General features: G+C 40.4%; 1 protein-coding gene across 2 annotated transcripts in view; it reads left to right on the top strand.

Moving 5' to 3' along the window:
• The window catches only part of LOC109031271 (uncharacterized), a 34,925-nt gene extending 12,562 nt beyond the window's left edge, over positions 1-22,363 (top strand). For both annotated transcript variants that reach the window (XM_072299130.1, XM_072299131.1), the window contains exons 2-8: positions 4,559-4,670; positions 9,338-9,494; positions 11,139-11,264; positions 12,180-12,335; positions 15,507-15,624; positions 17,659-17,916; positions 18,879-22,363. In XM_072299130.1, coding sequence (XP_072155231.1) covers positions 4,559-4,670; positions 9,338-9,494; positions 11,139-11,264; positions 12,180-12,335; positions 15,507-15,624; positions 17,659-17,916; positions 18,879-20,464 — 2,513 coding nt within the window. In that variant the 3' untranslated portion in view covers positions 20,465-22,363. The remainder of the gene's footprint in view (positions 1-4,558; positions 4,671-9,337; positions 9,495-11,138; positions 11,265-12,179; positions 12,336-15,506; positions 15,625-17,658; positions 17,917-18,878) is intronic.
• Positions 22,364-23,368: the final 1,005 nt, after the last annotated feature.

Genomic DNA, 23,368 nt, shown 5'->3' with positions numbered 1-23,368 from the left:
GTGTACTAAAAAAGCTAACAGATTTTCCTTATGATCTCCTTGAAATTTTTTTAATTCATCCAAGTGCCCTCTATGAATTCTGAATAAATGTAATGAATTTTAACTTGAGCTCTTTCAACATACAAGGATACTTTTTAAATAAAACTAGTATATTGTTCTACGACCGAAGTGTCGTTGTAAAGATGTTTTTACTGATGCATAAAAAAGAGTGCGTAAATTATATTTTTGAGTGTGAGCTACATTCCACATTACATTTGGACTACGACAACTTCTCTTCGAAATCTTGGGAAACCAGAGTTAGGAAAAATGACGGTGCGAAAACATTTTGGTTGACTAAACAATGGATTCTGACACTTGTACGAAACTGTTCTCATTGGAAGGGTAAATAATCCCCGTGACTCATCTTCGTTATCATTACGCGCAACAGATAAAATTGATGCATTGATAAGAGTCACAGATTTCTTGAAAATGGGGGTTTGAACACACGCCAAAAATGGTCCAATGATCGAGGCTGTCAAAATGATGTAATTGATCATACGATTTCATACTTTATCATCTTTCCTCCTTTCAATTACTAGCTAAGATTGATGTTTAAGTCATACTTCCGTTTCATCGGTTTTTTGATGAGGAGACTTCAAATCAGTTACGCAGTTCAGTCGAACTGCGGCTTCCAGTCAATTAATTATGTTCAACCATTTACTTTCAACTGCAATTTTAGATTCTCGTGAAATAATTACCTGTGCAGAGACACAGAGGAGTAAATTTTTAAAAACGAGAGTAGGTACGGGAAGACTATAAAAAAATACTAGAGGGAGCAAAGCAAGATGTTGAACCATAACAGGCTCATTTTTAGCTGCAATAGCAAAATAGATTTATACCAAATTGAGAATTTTTAGTGTACACCTACGCGTATTTAAAATTTTAGCATTATTTACGCATGCTTTTAGTTTTTACTATTAGTGCTTTAGTTTTTTTCAATTCAAGCGGCCCGGGTCTATTGCTTTGGTTGACCTCACACTTAATTGGACGTATTTCTGTTAAACGGAACTAAGCGCCAAATTGAGTTCCTTTTGAGAATTTTAGAATCCTGGACAGCGCGTTCCGTCAAACGGAACTAAGCGCCATGGAAATGGAAACTGCATTGCGAGTGTAAGACAGAACGAGCATTGCATTCTGCAACTTTCGCCAATCCAAGCCATGCTCTCCCTTCCTCCCCCTATGGCGCTTAGCTCCGTTTGATACATAGAAATACGTCCAATTAATGAAATTATTCATATTTAAAATCATAATTTATTAGGGAGCACCTATAGACCCGTGACTTCAGTCACAGGATTTTCGCTAGTTTTCGATTCTTCGACGAATCTGCGTTGCAAGCCATATGCTGAGCATGAGATAGACCACACTATACTAATTTGACCGATTCTGTCGTTCAGAACGTTTGGAATTTGTGATTTTCTCTCTGAGAGGTCTCCAGTTGGGAGAGACACATATTTTTTCACCATCTCTTATCGATTTTCACTTAAACGCTCTCTGCTCATGGACGCTGCGAATGCTAGGATGTTTTCTCTGAGGGGTCCTCTGAGAAGCTGGAAAAATATGCAGAGAGGAACAAATTAGAAGCGAGGAGAAATTAACTGGTAGGGCTTCTCATGTGTAATTGATCGACTCGAATCCTCCTCAATTCATTCCTCCCTTGGTCCGCTGTCCTCCGTCCGTTCTGCTCAAGACGTGACATTTCCTTACGATATTCGAGAACCTCAGTCTTTGTAAAAAAATTGTCTTTACTTCGCCATGTCCACCGCTAGTTTGGATTCAATTGGTGAGTTTTTAACATACCTGAAGACTTCATTCTAATTTCTTTGTTTAGATAAAAAGGGCTTTTTTGATCGATCACGTCTGCAGTTAATATGAGAAAGCCGTCTTTAACTGTACCGGAAGAGACACATTAGAGCCCAGAGTAGTCTTCTATCGTCACCTTCCGGCCAAAGTATCACAAGCGCCTTGTGATGTCCAAAAATTTCTGCCGCCATTTCTTTTTTTTACAGTTTTTTGCTGTTTTCTGAACGTTTGCATAGTAATTTGCCCGATTCTGATCCAACATGCCTTAATTTTTTGATTATTCTTCAAAATTCTCAACCCCGGAGAGCACGGAACGGGCTTCGGTATGTTAGTTGAGCTAAAAGAGAATTCTACTCGCAATCTTATATGGTGCATGCAACATTTTTGAGGAAAAATACTCATAAATTTACTCCCTAGTAAATATTTCGTTAGAAAAACTATGGCAACATCCGGTTGCTCATACGGTGTTGTTCCTCAATTCGTCACCTTTCGGCCAAAGTATCACAAGCGCCATGCGAAGTTTCAAAATTTCCGCCGCCATTTTATATTTTTACAGAGAAAAAGAAATTAGTGAAATTTTGGGATAGCTTTGTTGAACAATTTCTGTGTAAAAAAATAAAATTGCGGCGGAAATTTTGCAACGTCGCATGGCGCTTGTGATACTTTGGCCGGAAGGTGAGGAACTCGGGAGAGAAGTCTCGGAAGCCGGATCTTGGGATGTTTGCACGGCGGCGACGGAAATCAGGGCGACGGCGGACGGCAAACAGGGCTGGCGGCGCCTTGACCCCATTCGGACACTCATCGAGATGGAAAATCAGTCAGCGTTGATAAGCCGATCGCGTAGAATGCGTCAACAAGTGCATACTTTTAGGCACTCACCTCGTGCAATTAGTCCAGTTGCACCGGCATCATGGAATGGCACTGGGATTTCCCCCCTCCTCTTTGAGACCGTGCAGAAAAACACTTTCTCTTCCCGGTTGCTTGGGAATTTAGGTCAATTGATTTTTTCATTAGTGGAGGTCAAACTGCACTTTACAATTACTACAGTTGGAATATGAACGCTTCAACCTTTTTTTTTTTTTTCATCGGGACCAGATGATCGGGTGATAATATGCATTATACGGATTTAACCGGAATCAGCCTGTTTCCGTTTCACGTTGCCTGATTCTATCTGATTTTTTTCTTTTCTTTTTCACCGAGAACATAATTACCTTACGCCTTTGAACATTCTATGAATTTACCCCAGATTATGAAGAATATACTCGCACGATTCCAAGCTTCAGGGTTGCTTAATTTTCTGTTTTGATAGTGAAACATGATAGAAAATTAGGCAGCGTCTGATGTTCTTAGGTTGATTTTGATTTGATAGCGAATCTCTGGAAGCCGTTTACACAAAACTTGCTTCTCGGAAGCCGTGGTTGATTCGAATCATCATCAATCGCAGTCCCTTGAAATATTTGCGAACAACTATGAAAAAACAACCAGCCGTTTAATAATAATTACTGAGAAAAGAAGTAGACGAATCGATGGTGAAATTAGAAACCAACTCGACTGTAACGTCTCAAAATCTCTACGTTTATCCATTTTCTCAAAGTACAGAGAACTATTATCATCGCTTATAATCTTCTCTAATTCCCCTTCCCCACCCAAATTTTCACATGGGGAAATGTCTCTTGTGGTTTTCAAAAATTAATACAGAAAATGTTCCAAACTATAAAAAGAAGGATAACGGGAGGTTTCAAATTGAAATATGCGTTTTCTCAGCTCCACACTCGAGGCACATTGAATCTGGCTCTTAACCCAACAGTAATTTATCCTCGAATATCGCCAGGGTAGTTTTGTAAACGTATCCGATTAATTATTTCTATTAAAGGATATTGTTATCACACCATTGAAACCTGTCAGATCAAAAACCAAAAGAGGTTGTACGCGGTGGAATTTAAATACCCTTCGTTTTGACTTATTGATAAGATACAACACAAATACTACGCGTTTATGAGGGATCAATCGAGAAACTCAATATCAGAAGTAAGGATTTGCATTGGCAATAGAGATTCAGATCAAACTCTGAGGATACAACTATTTGAACTCTTAGGAGATGATTTTGCCTACTCGGCGGATAGAAGGCGAATACCCAGCTGTGTTGCTCACTTGCGCTCTTTCCATCGCACACGGCAGCCTAGTTCGACCTCACTTTGACTGGTTGGACAAAATCAGATTTGAAGAATCGAAACCTTAGGGATCTCTCACTTAGTTCACGAGCGTGAGTCCGCAAAAAGTACCATCGGTACACTGAAAAAAATGGTATGCTGTTTTAGCACCTAGAATGTCAAAAAAGTGTCTGATGATCCTAGGACGCTACCTTGATTGCCCACGCAGTTGAATTTGCACTCATAGGATGTAAAGTAAACTGCAAGGGCAGTAAAAGCAGCATCTTGGGATCACCAGACACATTTTTGGCATCCTATGTGCTAAAACAACATATTATTTTTTTCAGTGTACTCTCCTATATTCACTGTCAACTTTTTATGAAATAGCTTCAATCGAAGCAAAATAAATTTTAGCCTGGTTGAAAATTTCTTAGCCTGCACACGTACTAATAGGTATGTTAGTTAAGCATCTACACGCCTGAATTAACTATTTCTCCACTCTTTCTGTGTCTGTCTGATAAATTTAAGTCACTACTAAGTACTAAAGTCTTGGTTTCTTAAATGTGCAGGTGCTCCCATCTCCGGGAAAGGAGGAATTAACGCACCTCTCATTGTGGTGTCCAACCGACTGCCATTCGTCCTACACAGAAACAAAGATGGAACCCTTGAGAGGAAACAAAGGTAAGTTGTATTAAATTATAGCTCACTAGTTTTCAATATTTTCTTAACACTCCTTAAAGAATATTTCATCAGTCATCCTCGATGCTTTTTGAGCTCTGAATTTTGAACATTTAAAAAATATTGGTGCTTCAAAAAGTCAAATTGTAACGATAAAACAAGTTTGTTCACTGGTTTTTCAATATTTCAAATTATGAATGGGCAAATTGCAAAATATTGCAGTGGGATTTAGGACAGCACTACGCGACAGTTGCGAAAGCGCCTTCAAGTAGGGGTGATGCAATATGGGATGCAGTTGATCACATCCCATAATGACGCATTATGCTTGCTGTTGGTTTTAAATGCAATTGTGGATGCCTCGATTTGAACAAAAACGTGAGACCTATGAATTACGAAAATGCATATCTAAAGCAGAGATTCTGCACTGACGTATCCATAAGCTAAGCCATCACAGCACTGTTGTGCTGTGAAGAAAATGTTTAAGAAAATTAAGAAATACGTGCGACACATAAAAAACAGTTTATGTGCCATCCTCAAATTATAAAATGTGCCCGGGTAGATGTTATATAGCTGATTGTGAAAATGATCTCCTTAACTTTCCATCATTTCGAAAATTTCCCCTAAAGACGGATTTTTCTAAGAAACCTCTGATTGAGGAAAACCGAGGTAATTTTTGGCACCGTAACAAGTATACGTAAAATAACTCGTGACTCGGGAACAACAAGATGTATACTGAATCGTCTTTGAAGTGAGATTTGCCTACTTTTAAGCTCTCTGCGCGTATTAACAGGAATACAAACACAGCCCTTCGCAAAAAAAAGAAGGAAAAACAGATTTATGTCTCGGTTCCAACACGGTAGTGAATCAGGCCTCTTCAAGACTGAATTCATCAATCAGTATACGTAATCTACCATCAAAATCAACAAACACTGTAATTTTAACCAATATTAGTATTTTTTTTCTGATAATACGCTAATCTACAAGATAATCAGTGTAAATGCATTCTTCATATTTTAAGGATTGTGTCAGGAAACACGCAGAGGGAATTTATTAAAAAAATAATGGAGTTTTCTTGTACGAGAGAAAAAAAACGTAAAATTTGTGATGAGACTACGGCGTTCTTATTTTATTCAGCATCATTCACACCAGTTGCTTCGAGCACTGTACCGGAAAAGCCAGGTATAGAGAAAACCATGGGATACACTACGGCGGCGAATGACGCCATACGTAACTCCTTTAGAAGAACGATGCCTCGATTAATATCGAAATTAATAACTTCGCGTCTGGATCAAGTATAACTTTTTTGGGTAATCTGTGGGAGTCACGCATCAATTACGGCTGTGACTAGTGCATACGACTTATTGTATTTCCAAACTAGCATCGGAGAATAACCCGGCCTTATCTTCGCGGTTCGACGGCGTAGGTGACATGCCTACGCATCGGTGATAATCCACCCCCTCCCCTCTTGTTATCTTTAAATGAAACTAAGAAAATTGAAGAAATAGATTGGTTTGGAGTCTGATGTAATATATTGCACATACGTATAATGCGGGTTAGCACCGGGGATATCTTGTGGTATCTGACGAAGCACGTGTAATTACTGATAATGCGTGTAATCTCTTAACTGATAGTAAAGAAGAGCTTTCGCCTAATTACTGTGGATCTTCAACTTCTGGTTTGGCGTATCGCCACCACTTTGATGTATTGTAGATTGCAGCTACTTCAGTACTTTTTTGGGGTGAGCTGAAATGTCAGTTTACAATTCAATCACCGAGAAATATGCGTACAAAAAATTAACCTTTGAAGCCTCATAAGTTCAAAAACTTTCTCTTCGATCGATGATGAATCTATATTAATGCTCGACTAAAAACAAAGCTTTTGACCATATTTTAAGGTTGGACAGATGTTCTCTAATTTTATATCCCGTTTCATAGTGATTGATCTGGATGCTACCATTTCAATCTATCCAAATAATCTTCCTCATATTTGAAATTTAAAATCCGTCAATCGCACACAGAACGACTTGCTCCAAAGCCTATGGCGTGACGAAGTTTTTTTGGGCCCCCCACAAAAATTTTTCTAGCCTGCTCTCCCCCTCCCGCCATTCTGATCCAATTCCAAAATGAAATTTTCACTCCCTCCCTTACCACCCGTTCACTACTGTCCCCAAAGCTCCTCCCCTCGTAAGGACCAAATTTCAAAAATTTTCGAGAAAATCGCTCTTCTCAACAGCTTATTTCAGTGGCTAAGGGCCAAAGAACCGTAACTACATTTTTATCGATTCAAGAAATCTGTGCGCAAGTGTCATTGTCTGCGGCGTATTTTGCAAATTAAAAACTTTGTAGCTTAGGCCTGACGTAAGGTATCATAATTAAACTTTGTGTAAAGTGTTGATATACAGCAAATTATCGCGGAAAATCGAGGAAAAAAATATTTTTTCTATAACACGGTTTCTATACACCACAAAGCTCACGCTCGAATTGCATACTTTGTGCACATATTGATGCAGCTTAGTATAGTACACAGGTGTACCTTGAAACCCGATTTTTGAAATTTTCACTCAGATAACTGTCGTTACCTTTTTCCTGTGCAAAACAGGGGCAGAAATGTGGCTGTCAACTGTGCAGAAGTAACATAGATTCCATCAAAGAACTAGTGTCTGGCGAAAAATTTGCTCAGTCCGTAGATTGGGCAATTTTGCCGACGGTGCGGAAATACACAAGACATTCCTCTTAAACACGGCAGTACTGGTTCGTCACCCTCGCGACTTATTTTAGTCTATTAAATTATTTTGACATTGCGTAGAATAAGGGAATCCCATCGAATCAGTGATAAGCAAACTATCGCCGTGCACGATTTGTGGGTGGCACGTTTTCATCACTTTCATTTTAAAGAGCACCCCACACCTGAGTTCAATGTTTCCACACCTGCTATCAGCGTCTTCGAGTCATACTCCGTCTCATTCTTATCACAATGTTCTCCTCCTCAATATTAATAATTATTTTTTTTTTCGCGACTTAATCTTAACACTTAGGAAATTTCCCACGGGGCGTCAAGTCTCAGAGGAGAGTGCAAGATATGAGACAGCCCTTTGAACCTGGACGTCATAAGGACGTTGGAGTTCTGTCAGGCCGTGAAGTTTTTTTTATCTTCTCAACAGATAGTATAATGCATGCTCTGCTGCATGTAGTCTTATCCTTGTTAATTTCTTATTTTTTTTCTTTTCATTTGCTGAAATATTTTGGAGGGAGCGTCTGGCTCTCACACAGAAAAGAAAATTAGCACAAAAATGAAGCAATCTACTTTCGTTATGTTTTCGTGATAATTTCAACGCTTCATATCGTTAATTTGTTCGAGGTCAAAATACAGAGTTAATTTATCGTCGGAAACAGCCGCTCTATACCTTCGAAATCATCTTCAAAGGTTACGAACCAAATAAATACGTTGGGGATGTAAACGATTTCTCTCCAAGCTTTTGCATTCACATTTAAATGTAATGACAGAATAATAGAGAAATTGTATAGAGAAGCGTGTTTTTTAGTTCCATGCAATTAAATGAGAAACAGGTTTTTACAAGTTCTTACTTTGCTTCAAAATCGCTGAAATTAAAGTTTTTCGAATTTCAATCATTCTAACAATTTTAAAAGTAGGGCCGTTAATCGTTGAAGCATTCACGAAAAACTATCTCTTTATTCAGTAACGTTTCCTGAATGATAATTTAGAAGGGATAGACTTGACAGGGGAGATAAATGAGGGTTTCGCGCAATATCATGTCGCCCACAATTTTTGAGGTAGAACAGGAAACATCTGCCATCTGCAATAAGTATGCATCCAATGATTTGTAATTTTGGTTTCCTTATGAGTCTGGCCTGCCGTAAATTAGGTTAAGCTTCATCGATAAATTTGAAAGCTAGCTCTGCTGTTATATTGAAATCTGTATGCTTGCTGATAAATTAATGATCTAAAAATTTCTGCTCCTAAATTTCATGGGAGAAGCAGTGGTTTTCTTTTCGTACGTTCAGAAAATACCACAGGTTTTGATTAGACTTGTATCACAGGCGGTTAGCAATCGCCGGCAATTTGCAAGCTCCGCGCTTGTCAATTCGTCATAAATTGCAATTGCAATAACATCGATGTGGTAAAGGTTTCTTTAGGGAAGAGATGCAAGGCACGACCTCAGCTTGGAACGCCTTCAAATCCAGCAATACTCTCCGCTTTGCCGAGGAGTTAGTTTAGTTGCTTAACCTAACCAAACCCAACACATATTATTGATTCATTTCACAAACTCGCGAGTGCGCTAGCTGGTACCACACAATCAAGAAGAAGGAAATAACGTATGTTTGAATTCAAAGCATAAAAATCACTATTTCCTATCTCGTTTTTTCACTTGCAACTTGTTTAATTTGTTGATTCAACACGAACAGATTGCAATTTGACGGCGATTGCTGATTGCCTGCGACATATGTACGTATAACTCTCCGCATAAGTATTTAAAAATATATTTTCTCAAAATTACACTTTGACTTCATGCCACTCTTTTTGGGAACACGAGTGCTCAGATTTCACGTCAAGGTCTAGGTTCACTTTTCTTTATTTGATTAGATCGACGGAGGTAAAAGAAAAGTGTCGATTTTGAAAATATGCTAAATGATGATTTGTTTTGATTGCAGTGCCGGCGGTCTGGTTACAGCGGTGGCTCCAGTAGTCATCGACTACAAGGGTGTCTGGATTGGTTGGTCCGGCCTCTACGACATGAAACCGGACGAAAAGATACCAGAGTCTCACCCAGATGATCGTGCCCCAACTGCGGGTCTTCTTTCTAGTCAGGTAGCCTAATCTATCTCTGATTATATCTCATCTATCTAATCTACATATCGTCACCATCGGGCCAAAGCATCACAAGCCCCTTTATTTTTTATAATAAAGATAAATTGTTCAACGAAGCTGTCCAAAAGTTTCACTGAATAGTCTTCGTGCTGCTGATAAAATGGACTGGAATTTTCAAACAGATTCAACCGACAATGTCTCTGTAAAAAATAAAATGGCGGCAGAAATTTTGAAACGTCGCATGGCATTTGTGATACTTCGCCCGGAGAGTGACGATATAATGAGTCAGTTGCACCCGAGAGATACAGCGGTGCGAAGAAACTTTAAAGAGGCTTAGCCCAAAAATTAGGCTGGACATATCCGAAAAGTCTGAAATCCACACCTTCGCGCGCAATCTGCGTGCTTCGGAACACGCCGTTCCAAACTACCCGCGCCCAGACGCGGGAAATTGGGGGCAGTTTTTTAGTCACTGGAAACGAGCAAACGGTAACTACTTGCGGTCTCTGTGGTTGTCGGTAAATTCCGAAAGCTCTCGATTCGTTGTTTTTGTTCATTTGTTTTGTTTAAAAGCCAAACGTGATCTTTAATGGATGTCCATGCCTTGAGTTGTCACCTGAATTTCATCGATTTGCAGGTCACGTTGATAAATATTATGTTTAGAGTGGTCAGTTTTCGTCAACTGCAAGTTACCACGAGCTGCCGTTGCTTATTTCCACATGAGGTGACTGAGAACTGCCCCTAGACGCGGAAAATTCGAAAGGTCGTGTTCCAAATCACGAAAATTGCGCACAAAAGAGTAGCTTTCGATTTCGGACTTTTTTACGTGCCACCTTACCCAAGAGAAGTCGTTTTACGCGACTGTATCTTCCAGATTGTATCTGTGACAGGCGCATTCTACTTGAAAATAAGCCAGCTCCTTCGTTCTTCGTTACTACCAACATAAAAAGTAAAATTAATACATGGCATCGCACAGATGCGACTATATCTGCTTGATATTTGTGTGTGTTGCATTTTTGAAACATAGGAGCGAATTCCTGGTTAAGGTCGCAGCACCATTTTCCTTCCAGAATTAATGTGATACGGATTTAAGGTCATAGCCAAGTAATCAGTGTCAAAAAATACTGAGCGAAAGGCTAATTTCAGTGGTTAGTGCTTGTTCTGAGATCATCCTCATGGACATATGAGCTGAAACTTATTATGAATAACGTCATCGGTATATTTCCACTGGTCCCCGTTTTTTGTAACTGACCCAAGTGTTATATAGAGCTGGACTTAATGTCAGATATACTTTACAGCAGATTGTTTGTTTTTATTGATTATTTATATTTGATTATTATATAACTTATATTTTGATTTTATTATTTGTTTTCTTCTTTGCAAATCACTTGGCTTTCGCACAACATTTTATTAATTTAAAGGCCTGGGGCACCTTTTCGCTATGAGCTATATGAGTTTTTTTAAAATCAATTTCTCCGCCATTTTTATGTAACTATACTACACATCAAAGCTGAATGCTTGGCCATTCTCATTTATGGCCCTTAAAACTAATACATTTTAAGAGAGATGGATTCCAGGCTATGAAATTACGATGTATCGTCAAAATATTAGAGAAAGAAGGTTATCCTATAATACCTTGATTTACAGATTATTCCAGTGAATGTAGACGAAAACGAGTTCGAAGCTTATTACAATGGATGTTGTAACGGAACGTTTTGGCCTCTGTTTCACTCTATGCCCGACAGAGCCGTGTTTCAAGCAGATACTTGGAAGGTGAGAAATTTTAATTTTTTACCTTGCCTCAAATAGATTTTGTAAAAAATGTCACATTTTTAAACGCTCATTTAGATTGGTAACTGTATAGTTGGATGTCTTGGGCAAGATGATAATTGGTTTCACATAAGTCATTAAGTCATTAATATTCTATAAAGAAGCGAAAATTTCCTTTCATGCGCCAGGATGACAATTAAAGATGAAACATCTATTTTAAACTCCTCAGAGGACCATTTATGGCCAAATACCTAGTTGAAGGGAGGGAGGGGGGCTGAAACCTCAGAGAACTGATGGCCCTCCTCCCACAGACAGCTGTGACCTTATACATATAGCTGTTAAATACCAATTAGATCCTCTTGAGAAGTAAATGGGTCCTTTCCCCCTTCTTATACACCATAGAGAGAAAATGAAGTGTTTGCATCTTGATTGTTTACCCTGTAACATAGGCCGGTATAGGTACCTTAGCAAAATCCGGAATCTGAAGTATGAAAAATGGACCATACGTCCGCTTTTTTTGCTTACATCATATTATTTCTAACACTTTATATAGGATGAATTTTTTCCATGAAATACACCATTTCCAAGAAATTCGATGATGAAAATCGTCCGTACCGACCTACGTCATCAAAAAAATCCAAGATGCCCGAAATGCAAAAAAAAATTCTTTTTTTTTCTCCATGCTTATACACATTCAAATGTTTTAGCTACACGTATGGATATGACGAGCAGTGCAGTTTAATGTCCTTAAAAGTAAATTAAAATCTCTTTCGGGGATTCATAAGAAAAATTGGATTGAGACCTTTGAAAACTTCTCTCAGAATGCAAATGCGCTAATTCATTTCCACCAAATAACTGTTTCTCATGAATTCAAAAATTCAAAATGAAATTTTTCTTTATTCCTTTGTCAACTTGTAGGCATACTGCAGAGTGAACGACTTATTCGCGAAAGCAACCCTGGACGCTTTGAGGCGAATCTTGAAGGAGCTTGACGAGGAGGGAAAAACTGAGACTCTGCCCGTAGTTTGGATCCATGACTACCAACTTTTCACCGCGGCCACAACCATCCGTCAGGTTTGTCTTTCATTTATTTCCTTGCGTGTGGGTTTCACACGAGATGCTCTCAGAATTTCTACCAATACACCTAGATCTGTAGATAACACTATGAAAAATGCACAAAAATAGCTAATGCAATAGACTTTTCGGGGTGATTCAGATCTTGTAATAATTTAGAGGTTGACGGATTTGCAAATATTTTTTTAAAACAGATTGGTGAAGTCAAGAATCTCTTGACAAAAGAAAAAGCTCTAATAATTACAGTTTACTGATCAAAAACTCATATATTTTTTGTCTTAAATTACAGGCCTTGATAGGTAGTAAATGAAACAAGAAAAATAAATTAGTAAAAACAAAGGGAAAATAAGCTTATGAGGCGAGTACTAGCGCCCAAAAATTTAAAAGAAAAAAAAAAATTACCAATAAGGGAGACAAGAGAGTAAAACTAAATAACTCAAGGTCTACCTGGGCCAGATTGCGCACTTGACTTACTGCCTCGGCGTAGTTTATAATGAGGGGTCATCTCGATGCGCTGATTTTTCTCGCCAAGTTTCAAGTGCAGCGTATCGAAGAAGGAAAACATTGTAAAATTTGAGTGATTCATAAATTAATTAAAGTGAGTTGATTCATTCTTTAGAGCCAATTTGACTTTCGAACCGACTGATTATGAACTACATAGATATTCAAGGATTTTCACTGATGAGAAATTTTTAGAATCATCTTTGCTTTACAATGTTTTGCCAATCGCAGGCAATCTGTCAAATCAGGCATTCAGCTAAATGTATAGACGAAATAATAGTCAATTTTAAGACTTACCAAATTTTGAAAATGTGCCTGATTTTCACTGATTTATTGTGATTTGATTCAGAGAATCCTGCCAGTTGCCGATTCTCAAAGAGTAGCAATATTAAAAATTTTAGCCTCACCTTTTCTATCAATTTTTTGAATTTTATAGTACAAGAATTAGCACATTTGTGATAAATATCCTTCGGTAAACCGGGAAGTGACTCACAATTTTTACAGGGGATTTTTTACGCATTAATGTAAAGTTAACGTCAGAAATAGCGTGTAAATAACTCCGAATTTTAAGTCGGCAGAAAATCTGCCCCGCCGGTATATAAGTCTAACTTTGACGATCAGTTCATTAAAAGTGGAAACTCACCTTCTTTACTGTTCAATTGGGAGCGTTCCAAACGCAATGCGAAGTTATTTTATATAGTAACGAGCAACTTCGAGATAAATTTTAATTTATAAATCCATATACCCAAGTATAAAATGACCCGACACTTTACAAGGAGAATTTATCCACGCACTTAGGCAGTCTGAACATAAAAAATTAATTGCAAAATCGCAGAAATTTAATTTGGGAGAACATGGATCGGATTCGACACATCAAGCAGGTGAGATTGTATCAATTCCGATTGGTTCAACATGTAAACATAGCCTTAAAAGTCAGGAATCTGACGGAACGGATCTCTTGTGATGGATTTTTAATTCTTATGAGTATAAAATGGCAATGAAAAGTGAGATTGTTAGGATTTTTCTCGTTTTCAGCTTTTCCTACTTAAGTCCTAAAATTTTCGTTCGAGGTTATGTTCTATTGTTTTGAACCAAACGATACATCGAACCACTATCGAATACGATCCATACGACTTGCTGTCAAATAGTGCTAACCTTGACTAGCAGTCTTTTAAAACTGAAAACGCACATCTTTTTCAAAGACAAACTGAAAGCGTTGCAAATACGAAAGCGAGGGTCTCTAACGAGATGCAAAATATTTACATCCAGCTTTCACTTTGTAAACACGGGCCGGAAACGGTGGATAAACACGTTTCGGATAAGTCGAACGAGCGACATGGCTCCCGGTATCCATTGACCTATCAACCGATTCGCTGATAACATATTTGTCAATGTTTGTGAAGGCGATAAGCTCGTGAAAAAAGTCGAGTTTTTTCGTCGATCCTAAGGCGAGGGTCAAACTCCGGGCGAGACCCTCTCGCGAGCAGTGGCGTGGCGTGCTTTGCGATATATCGATTGATTTGCCATTTAAACCTATGGGAAAGGATCGATAAACAGGGTGTTCGCAGTGAACGCCTCAGTTATCGATTCTTTACCATAGCTTCAAATGGAGAAATATCGATAATCGATCATTCACGTCTCGCCACTGCTCGCGGGGACGAATTCGACGATGCCGCCATTGCCAAGATGACCGCCATCGACCGCGTTTTAGGTCGTCGTGCGTGCATTAAGTTCGGCACCTTGCAGCGCTGATTTTCTCGACTGCCAAGTGGCACGTATACTCAAATCAAAAGTCGGCTGGGTGATTGAACCAAGCATGAATCGGACGCACCTCATGCGAAACTATTCTGTTTGCGTATCGCGAGCAAATAGGCATAGAACGGTCCATAAATCGTCGTGTCTTAGACAAAAGAGCGAATCTTCATTCCAAGGTTCCAAAAGCTACCTACGGTATTAGCTTTTCACCCACAAAAATAACAGATTCGGTTTTAAATTCCGCTGATTCTTGACGGTACTCCCTGATATTCTCGATCAAATGCTCAATAGTAACCGAGTAAATCTAACATTTTCAGCGGAAATGTGGCAACATTGGAGAATAGTCCTGATTTTTTGTCTACCGAACAAAAAGATGACGTTAGGTTTTTGGGGAGGAGGGGTCTGGTCCAGGACTGCTTGACAAATTGTCTTGAAGTAGAGTAGGAGGGAGAGAGAGGACTTTCGTGGGAGAAGAAGGGATGAAAAAAATCGTAAGGAAAGTTTGATTTCATTAATGAATTCACCAATTTTCCAGGTTTTGTAAAGGTTACTTCATTCTCAGTATTTTACATGGAATGCTGATTTAAAAAACCAGTTTGTCTTAAATGTCGATAGTTTAAACTCTACGCTTCAAATTTTCTATTAATTGTTTAAATTCACTATGTTTTACAAAATAATGAGTAGTTTTGAGATCAATTGTTCAAGTTCAAACTTGGTTTTCTTTTAAACAACAAAATTGTCACTATTACTGCATTAAGCTCCCAAATCCGTTAAGTTAAATATTTTCGAAAATCTAATAAGATCCTGTAGATTTAAAATTTAACCAATTTCTTCTCTATACCTAATAAATTACCGTGTCGACACTTTTATGTTTGAAAAAATATGTGGGACTTAAGTAAGTTTTGTTGATTCTAGGTTTGTGATGAAGAGAATTTGCGGTGCAAACTCGGCTTTTTCTTGCACATTCCTTTCCCATCCTGGGATATCATGAGGCTCTTCCCCTGGGACGACCAAATTCTGCAGGGAATATTGGGTAAGTGTTTTGAGTTGCGATTGACCTAGTACAAATTATACCCTTTCCAGGATATCATTAATTCAAATGCTTGCTTTTTCAGTAGGTACACGATGAATTCACAAGATAACATAGTTTCCCTGGTAAAAATTGGCAGTAGAATCTGTGTTCCAAAATACTATAGACGTAAAGCCGGCTGTAAGATTTCCAATTGCTTCTGTAGCCGGCTGTACAATTTCTTTTAGCCTTTTATGGCCGATGGCGACTAAGCAACAGCCAGACGATAAAGTTTATGCTAAACGTTACTAAATACGGATACTAGGCCTTAGTTAGTTTTTGGACCACCGCTCTATTTTTGTGCCGTAGTATCTTGATTTATTTTGCGAGGAACGTTCCGTACTTTTGAAGGATGCCTGACATTCTTAATATGTTGGAGCGCCTTCAATTTCTTATGATACTGTGCAATACCTCTGGTGTGAAATAGTTTCTTCAGACGCCGTGGCACGCTGCGGCGCAGCGGGCGGGCAGAAAGCGCGAAAGGCGCATTGGCACCTACAAACCTAACAGGGATACTTCACGCATTGCGCAATGCGTGAAGTATCCCTGTTAGGTTTGTAGGCGCCAGTGCGTCGCTGCTCCGCTTTGTGTTAGGCTCTAATGTTTAATCTCGCGGAGTCAGCGTTTTTCAACTCATGACTTTGAAATGTTTGCACACTCTGTATGGATTATTCTCATTTTAATTGATGAAAAAAAAACGTCTTAAAGGAAAATATAACGTGTGTTATTAAGGTAGTTCCATATCAAACTTAATTATTTCCAAAGCACACGAATTTCTACACAATTTCGTATAGCCTTTTATAGCCAATGGCGATTAAGTGTAAAGTCCGGCGATAGGAACTATATCCCGACTGTATAATTTTTTATAGCTTCGTATAGCCCGGCTATATGATTTGCTCCGCTTTCTACAGCCAGCTATATGATTTTCAATAGCCTTCTTTAGTCGGCTATAAGAACTCCTATGGTATTTTGAAACGCAGCTCCTATCGCCAATTCTTACCAGGGTTATAAATGATTCAACAAGAGGAAATCGCTCCCGTTTTTATTTTTCATTCAATATTGAGCGTATTATCATTGCTCCGAGCACAAAGCAATAAAAAACTTTTAACAAGATTGAAAATGTAGAACATAGGAAATAATTCCCTCACAGATGACCCTGAATATCTTTCCGATGCTCCTAAAGTCTAATATCTTAATTTTAAAATCGAATTTTCCTTTAAACATCTTAAATTTCAATACCTAAAGAGACAAAACTAAATAAACCTAGTAAGGACTAGCCCCAGGAAGCCGAGACACAGGTTGGCAAAACTTCATGAAAAATAAAATGTCGCAATTCCACGTGAAATATTTCATGATATTTCAGAAATTTATGGAAAATATTGAAAAATATCCCTTCCCTTTCATGTTTTGCAAAATGTAAAAAATGTGACTCTCTTCTATTTGTGTGTGTTTGAGTGCGGGTTGCATACTTTAGCCCCTGAAAAATATTTTCACAGCCTTGTAAAATTTCATGAAATATTTCTCTGCTATTTCCAAGGTTTCATTTCTTTCCTACGTTTCATGCCACCCTGCTCAGACATTGCCCCTCCAAAACTTCCCTTCTGATGTTTGATAGACATCCATAGAGTACATAGGGTCGTAATGTAAGTAAGAGGGCTGGCGCTACTTCTAGGCATTTTTCGGGGCCCGAATTCCGAGACTCCTGTGTGACGCCGGGTCACTTTTTCGATACACATCGATTATTTCGATACACGGGTACCCGGCCATGTAAACAAAGGAGATAGGAATTACAACGGATTCCACACCACCATTTCGGATCGAACATGTAATGAAAAAGTGACCGAAGCTCGGCGCACACCGGGCTCGGAACTCGTCGAGCAGAACATGGCGCCAGCTCTCCCATTTACATTACTATGGGAACTCTATGGGAACATCTCTCGGGAATTGTTAGTCGGAGAGGTTGGTATCGCTAGACTAAAAAGCCGCATCTGTTTTCAGCGAACGACTTCGTTGGTTTCCACATTGAGGACTACTGCCTTAACTTCATCGACTGCTGCTGCCGGCGGCTGGGCTGCCGCGTGGACCGGAGCGGGATGCTCGTGGAGTTGGCCGGGCGGACGATCCACGTCAAAGCGCTGCCCATCGGGATCCCGTACGAGCGCTTCGTCCAGCTCGCCGAAGCCGCCCCCGTCTCCATCAAGGACACAGAATCCGTCAAGGTCATCCTCGGGGTCGACCGTCTGGACTACACCAAAGGTAATGCGCTAATCCCACCCTGCACACGGAGAAAAAAACTTCGTGCATGGGACCCGAAGTTGAGGTCATATGGATCTCTGAAGTTTTCTGATCGCGCATCCGAAAACATTAGGTCCAGCAGCCGATATTCGGGTCAGACATCGAGGCACTTCGGTATGTACCGGAGTACTTCAGATGTGTGACCCGGACCCTTCGGTATACATCGAAGTACTTCAGATGTCTGATCCGAACTTCGACAGCTGGACCTCAAGTTTTTAGATCCGAAAACTTCAGAGATCCATATGACCTCAACTTCGGGTCCCACGCACGAAGTTTCTTTCTCTGTGCAGTTCCGAGAGAAACTAGTGTTAATTAAATTTAGTCAGTCGTACCTATGTATCAAAGTTTTTTGCGATGGTAAAGTGCTAGGAATGGGAACTGGAATTCCAGGGTTCGTCACTGGAAAATTCCGGTAGTTGTGAGTGATTACCTTGTGAATGTGCATGTGCTTGTGTGTCTGTGTTTCTTTGCCGAAGTTTACTGGGAAAATAAGATTTTATCCGTGAATTCCTGAAAACTTCCCCGGGAACGGGAGGATCTCTGTTACATCTCTTGTCGCGCTTGTCTTAGAAATAAGCTTTGATAATTGAATTTTCTGCTTAAAATGAAGAAAAAGATCGACCGATTACCTTAAGGTTATCACTGAAAGTGGCTTCAAAAAGTTCTCCTTTATTACTGCCTCAATTGCGACCTTTTATATTTTAGCCACTTCTGATTTTTCCGTTTTCGGTTATTTTCTTGAAAAAGGGTCTCTTCTACTCTCGGCATGTGAAAAAAGGAAATAACACTCTCTTCAAAATGAGAGGGGGGAGAGGAAGAGGGGAAAGAGGGCAGAAATTAAACTATCATATTACAAGATACATTGCGTAGCATGTGAAAGAGTAGTTAGTGAAAGATTCTCATAATTGTATGTGTCATTGCAGGTCTAGTGCACCGAATCTTGGCGTTCGAGCGTCTTTTGGAGAAGTACCCTCAATACATCGAGAAGGTGACACTGCTCCAGGTCTCGGTGCCATCGCGGACGATCGTGCGGGAGTACCGTCAGCTGAAGGACGAGATGGACCAGATGATCGGGCGGATCAACGGGCGCTTCTCCAAGCCGAACTGGTCGCCGATCCGTTACATCTACGGCACCATCAGCCAGGAGCAGCTGGCCGCCCTCTACCGGGACGCCGCCGTCGCCCTCGTCACCCCGCTCCGTGACGGCATGAACCTCGTCGCCAAAGAGTACGTCGCCTGCCAGATCCGCGACCCCGGCGTCCTCATCCTCTCCCCCTTCGCCGGCGCCGGCGGCATGATGCACGAGGCCCTCGTCGTCAACCCCTACGAGATCAACGACTGCGCCGAGGTCATCCACCGCGCCCTCCACATGCCCCTCGAGGAACGTGAGCTCCGCATGATCCAACTCCGCCATCGTGAGGAGATCTGGGACGTGAACCACTGGATGAACTCCTTCCTCGCTTCCATGGGCGCCCTCGACGACGAAGATAAAGATCCCTTGACCACGAAAACCCTCCAACTCACCCTCGACGATTTCGACATGTACCTCCACGGCCACATCGACCGAATCTGCAAGCTCAGCCTCATCCTCGACTACGACGGTACCCTCACCCACCTGACCTCCCATCCTGACTTGGCCGTCATGTCCGACGAAACGAAGCGCGTCCTCGAGCGGCTCACCAACATGCCCGACGTGAACATCTCCGTCATCTCCGGGCGAAGCCTCGAGAACGTCAAGAAGATGGTCGGCATCGAGAACGTGACCTACGCCGGTTCCCACGGTCTGGAGATCCTCCACCCGGACGGCACCAAGTTCATCCACCCGGTGCCGCACGAGTACGCGGAGAAACTGCGCGAGCTCATGCGTTCCCTCCAGGACGAGGTCTGTCGCGAGGGGGCCTGGATCGAGAACAAGGGCCTCCTCCTCACATTCCACTACCGAGAGACCCCGCTCAACATGCGCGACGACATCGTCAACAAGGCGACGGAGCTGTTCAAGGCGGCCGGCTTCGAGCCGCACATCGGGCAGTTGGCCATCGAGGCCAAGCCCCCGGTCAAGTGGGACCAAGGCCGGGCCTCCATCCACATCCTGCGCACCATGTACGGTGTCGACTGGTCAGAGCGGGTCCGGGTTATCTACGCTGGTAACGAAGACGCCATGCTCGCTCTCCAGGGTATCGCCATCACCTTCCGAGTGGATTCCTCGCCCACGGTCAAGACGGCGGCCGATTACCGTCTCGCTGGACCCGATGCTGTTCTGACCATGCTGCGCTGGGTCGAGAAGCAGATGAACAAACGAGAGCCCCGCATTGCCAAGTCCCCGCGGTTGGCCCGCTCTTCCGTCGGGCAGAAGAAACAGCAGCAACAGTCCCTGGAGTGCATCCACTCGCAGATGTCCTTTGAGGAGGAGTCGGAGAACAAGCAGAAGAAGACGATGGCGCGGAACAGCAGCGGTCAGAGGCCCACCCCGCCGGCCGCCCTGGTCAATGGCGGCACCGCGAAGAAATGAAGCGCCTTTCGGCTGCCCGGCAGCTATCTCAAGTTCCTCCCAAGTCTCGACGGAAAGAGAGCATGAGGACCCGCGAATCTTGCCTACTCACACGCCATCCTTCACAGCAGTTATTCAGAGAAACCCCTTCATTTGTTGCCTAATGCAACAAGCTCTACCGCTGCATGCGTGTATTGCACACATGATAGATTGAAGGGTTGTTTTGAGAGAATTGTGAGGGTAACTCTTTAAATAAGCAAAATTTGCAGGTCTTAAGCTCGTTAATGGAAATTTGTGGTATCAGGAAGCGTAGGTCAAATTGTACACAGACTGTAAATAATGTTGGGAGAGGACCGAGGATTCGACAGTATTTTTGGCTATCTCTCTTTGGAAACAAACTATTTGTCTCTTTTTGCTTTATTTATTTTCTTTTATATAGGTGAGCGTAAAACGCTTGCGAAACTCCAGACAGAACCCTCTCATAATTTTTACAATGATCTTCCTACATTTCGTATTTGTTTTGTTTTGTACATTTTGTGCCGTTTCATCTTTTCTGCCTCTTGCTCTCCAAAATGAAAGAATGTTAAGTATGATTTGAAGTCGTAATCCATTCTTTTTTGTTAAGTAAATTCACTGCTGCTTTTTGAATTTCCTATGGCCATCAGTATACTCCTAGAGCTTTTGTAACATTGTGGTGGAAAGAATGGGCCCTTGTTTTCATTTCGCACTGTATCTTAGTATACAGGAAGAGAATCTCCATGGGATCTCGCTTTTGAGATTATCAGAAAAGAACACGAAAAATGATCGTAATTTAAACTAAGCATCTCAGGACTGATGCACCAAAAACTACAGAGTAATCTATAGCATGAAGAGGCCTGGTTTGAAAGACAGAATATTTTTTGCTCTCCTTAAATAATCCAAAAACTTTTTTTGTATGTTTCTTTTGTTGTTTTTTTATTTATATAATGTATTATAATGACCTATCATTACGGACTATGTAAGTAATTTATTAACTCTTTAGTCAAATAAGTTGATTAGTCAATATGATTATGATCTGATCGCTGTTAGGTGGTCCTGATTTATTTGCTGCCTATGGTTTTGTATCAATTTCTACTTTTTTCTACCACGTTCTATACTTTATTTGCAGATGCAGATAATGTGCCCAGTGATTATATTTATGAGGATTTTTTGCTTTTTAAATTTTCTTGATTATGCCACAAATACGTCCGATGTTGATAAAATTTAGAGTTAGGAGCTTCAAGTTTTCTTCATTTGAGGGAACACACGAAGAAGATTCAAAACTCCAAGTTTTGTCAACTTTTGATGGTACAGAATTTTTCAAGGCCATCTAGCATAAAACTGTGACCAAAAAATCATAAATAAGTCAGTCGTACATGTTTTGCGCATGAATGCAACATTATTCAATGGTTTTTGAATAACATTAATTAACCAAAAACAATACTATCCCGCTCGTTATCAAAAGTTACATCGAAAAAAATTGAGTTAAATTAAGCATTCCATGATAATATATAAACTTTAAGAACGTTTTTATTTTATTGAAAATGAAAAGATAATATTTACATGGACTAGAATGACTTTATTTAAATTGATAACTGCTATTATGGCACCCTAATACTGAGCACTTGATTTCACTTAATTTTGTTTTTCAGTGTTTGACTTTGGAATATTTCAATTGACACTAAACACCTTGACTCAAATTTAACGTGCTAAGCTTCTTTAATAAAGTGATAACAAATAATTGCGCTTTTGCTAATTATGGAGGTGACTTATTTTAATTATCACCTTTCTTGAAAATAGAATGTTGTTGGATGCCTAAGTAATCTTATGTGTCAAATAACTATAATTTGTACCTACTTTTGTAATGTGAATAACGTATTAAAGTGAAAGAAGTCAGGAAAATATCGTTTTCATATTTATTTTCAATCCATCCACCCTGTCCCTATGATTTTTTTTTTACTCTCCTTATTTTCATAAAGTGGTATCTTTCTTTTTTTCGAGGGTTGAGCAGTTTTGTTGACCCAAGGAAAATGGAAGGGATAAACTACTCAACGGCAATACTTTAAAACTGTCGTGATTTTTCCTCTCTGTGTGTGACGAAAATTCTGCAAAAACTTCAAGGAATGATGTCGATTTGTTCTCCTTTAAAAACATAACATAGAGACAGATATTTTCGGACACCGCAAACGAGATATGTGATTGCGGACTTACGCCGCCGTCGGATTTCAGCATTTGCAGTTTTACAGAACCCGCGAGAGTGCCTGCCTGTAGATCAAGTATGCAACTATTACAACTCTCGAGTTGTTTGTAGTATACTTTCACAATTGAAGGCGTTTTTTGCTGGCAAATATCGAAGGATGAAAAACGTCCCGCAGAATGAGAAGCCTGCTGAGCGAAGTCTCAAGTTTTATAAGTCTTCTTTTGAAATGATTTTGAAATTTCTTCATAAAATAAGTAAATAATACAGGGTTATTCAAAAGTTACGCACCACTAGCCATAACTTTAGTTCTAATTATGATATCGTTTTGCGGTTTGTGGCTTCCTCCCTCATATCGAGGGGGAAACTTTTTGAGGTACTTTTCAGTTCTTCACCCCCCCAGGGGGAGGGGGGGCGGGGGGCAACTCAAAAATTTCAAATGGCAACCCCCATCATGTGATACATCGTTGGAAAGAGCATGAGAAAAGAAAATTTTTGGCGCAAACCGGAAGTCAATCTGACCCCCCTGTCAAAAGTTAGGGGGGTCCAAAGGTTATTTAGGGGGTCCGTACCTTCATTTTTTAGAGTAGCTTCGGCGGCTCTTGGACATACCGTTTCTCTTTTCAAAGAGTCCTCGAATACTCCAAGTCTGATACCGAAGTCTTCATATTGCCCCCGGGCCACCACAGCCCCCCCGTAGGAGGGGATGG

The sequence above is a fragment of the Bemisia tabaci genome, chromosome 4 (genome assembly GCF_918797505.1).
Source record: "Bemisia tabaci chromosome 4, PGI_BMITA_v3".
In the NCBI taxonomy this organism is placed as follows: Eukaryota; Metazoa; Arthropoda; class Insecta; order Hemiptera; family Aleyrodidae; genus Bemisia; species Bemisia tabaci.
The sequence above is the reverse complement of the archived record's forward strand: the minus strand, read 5'-3'. Positions and strand labels throughout refer to the sequence as shown.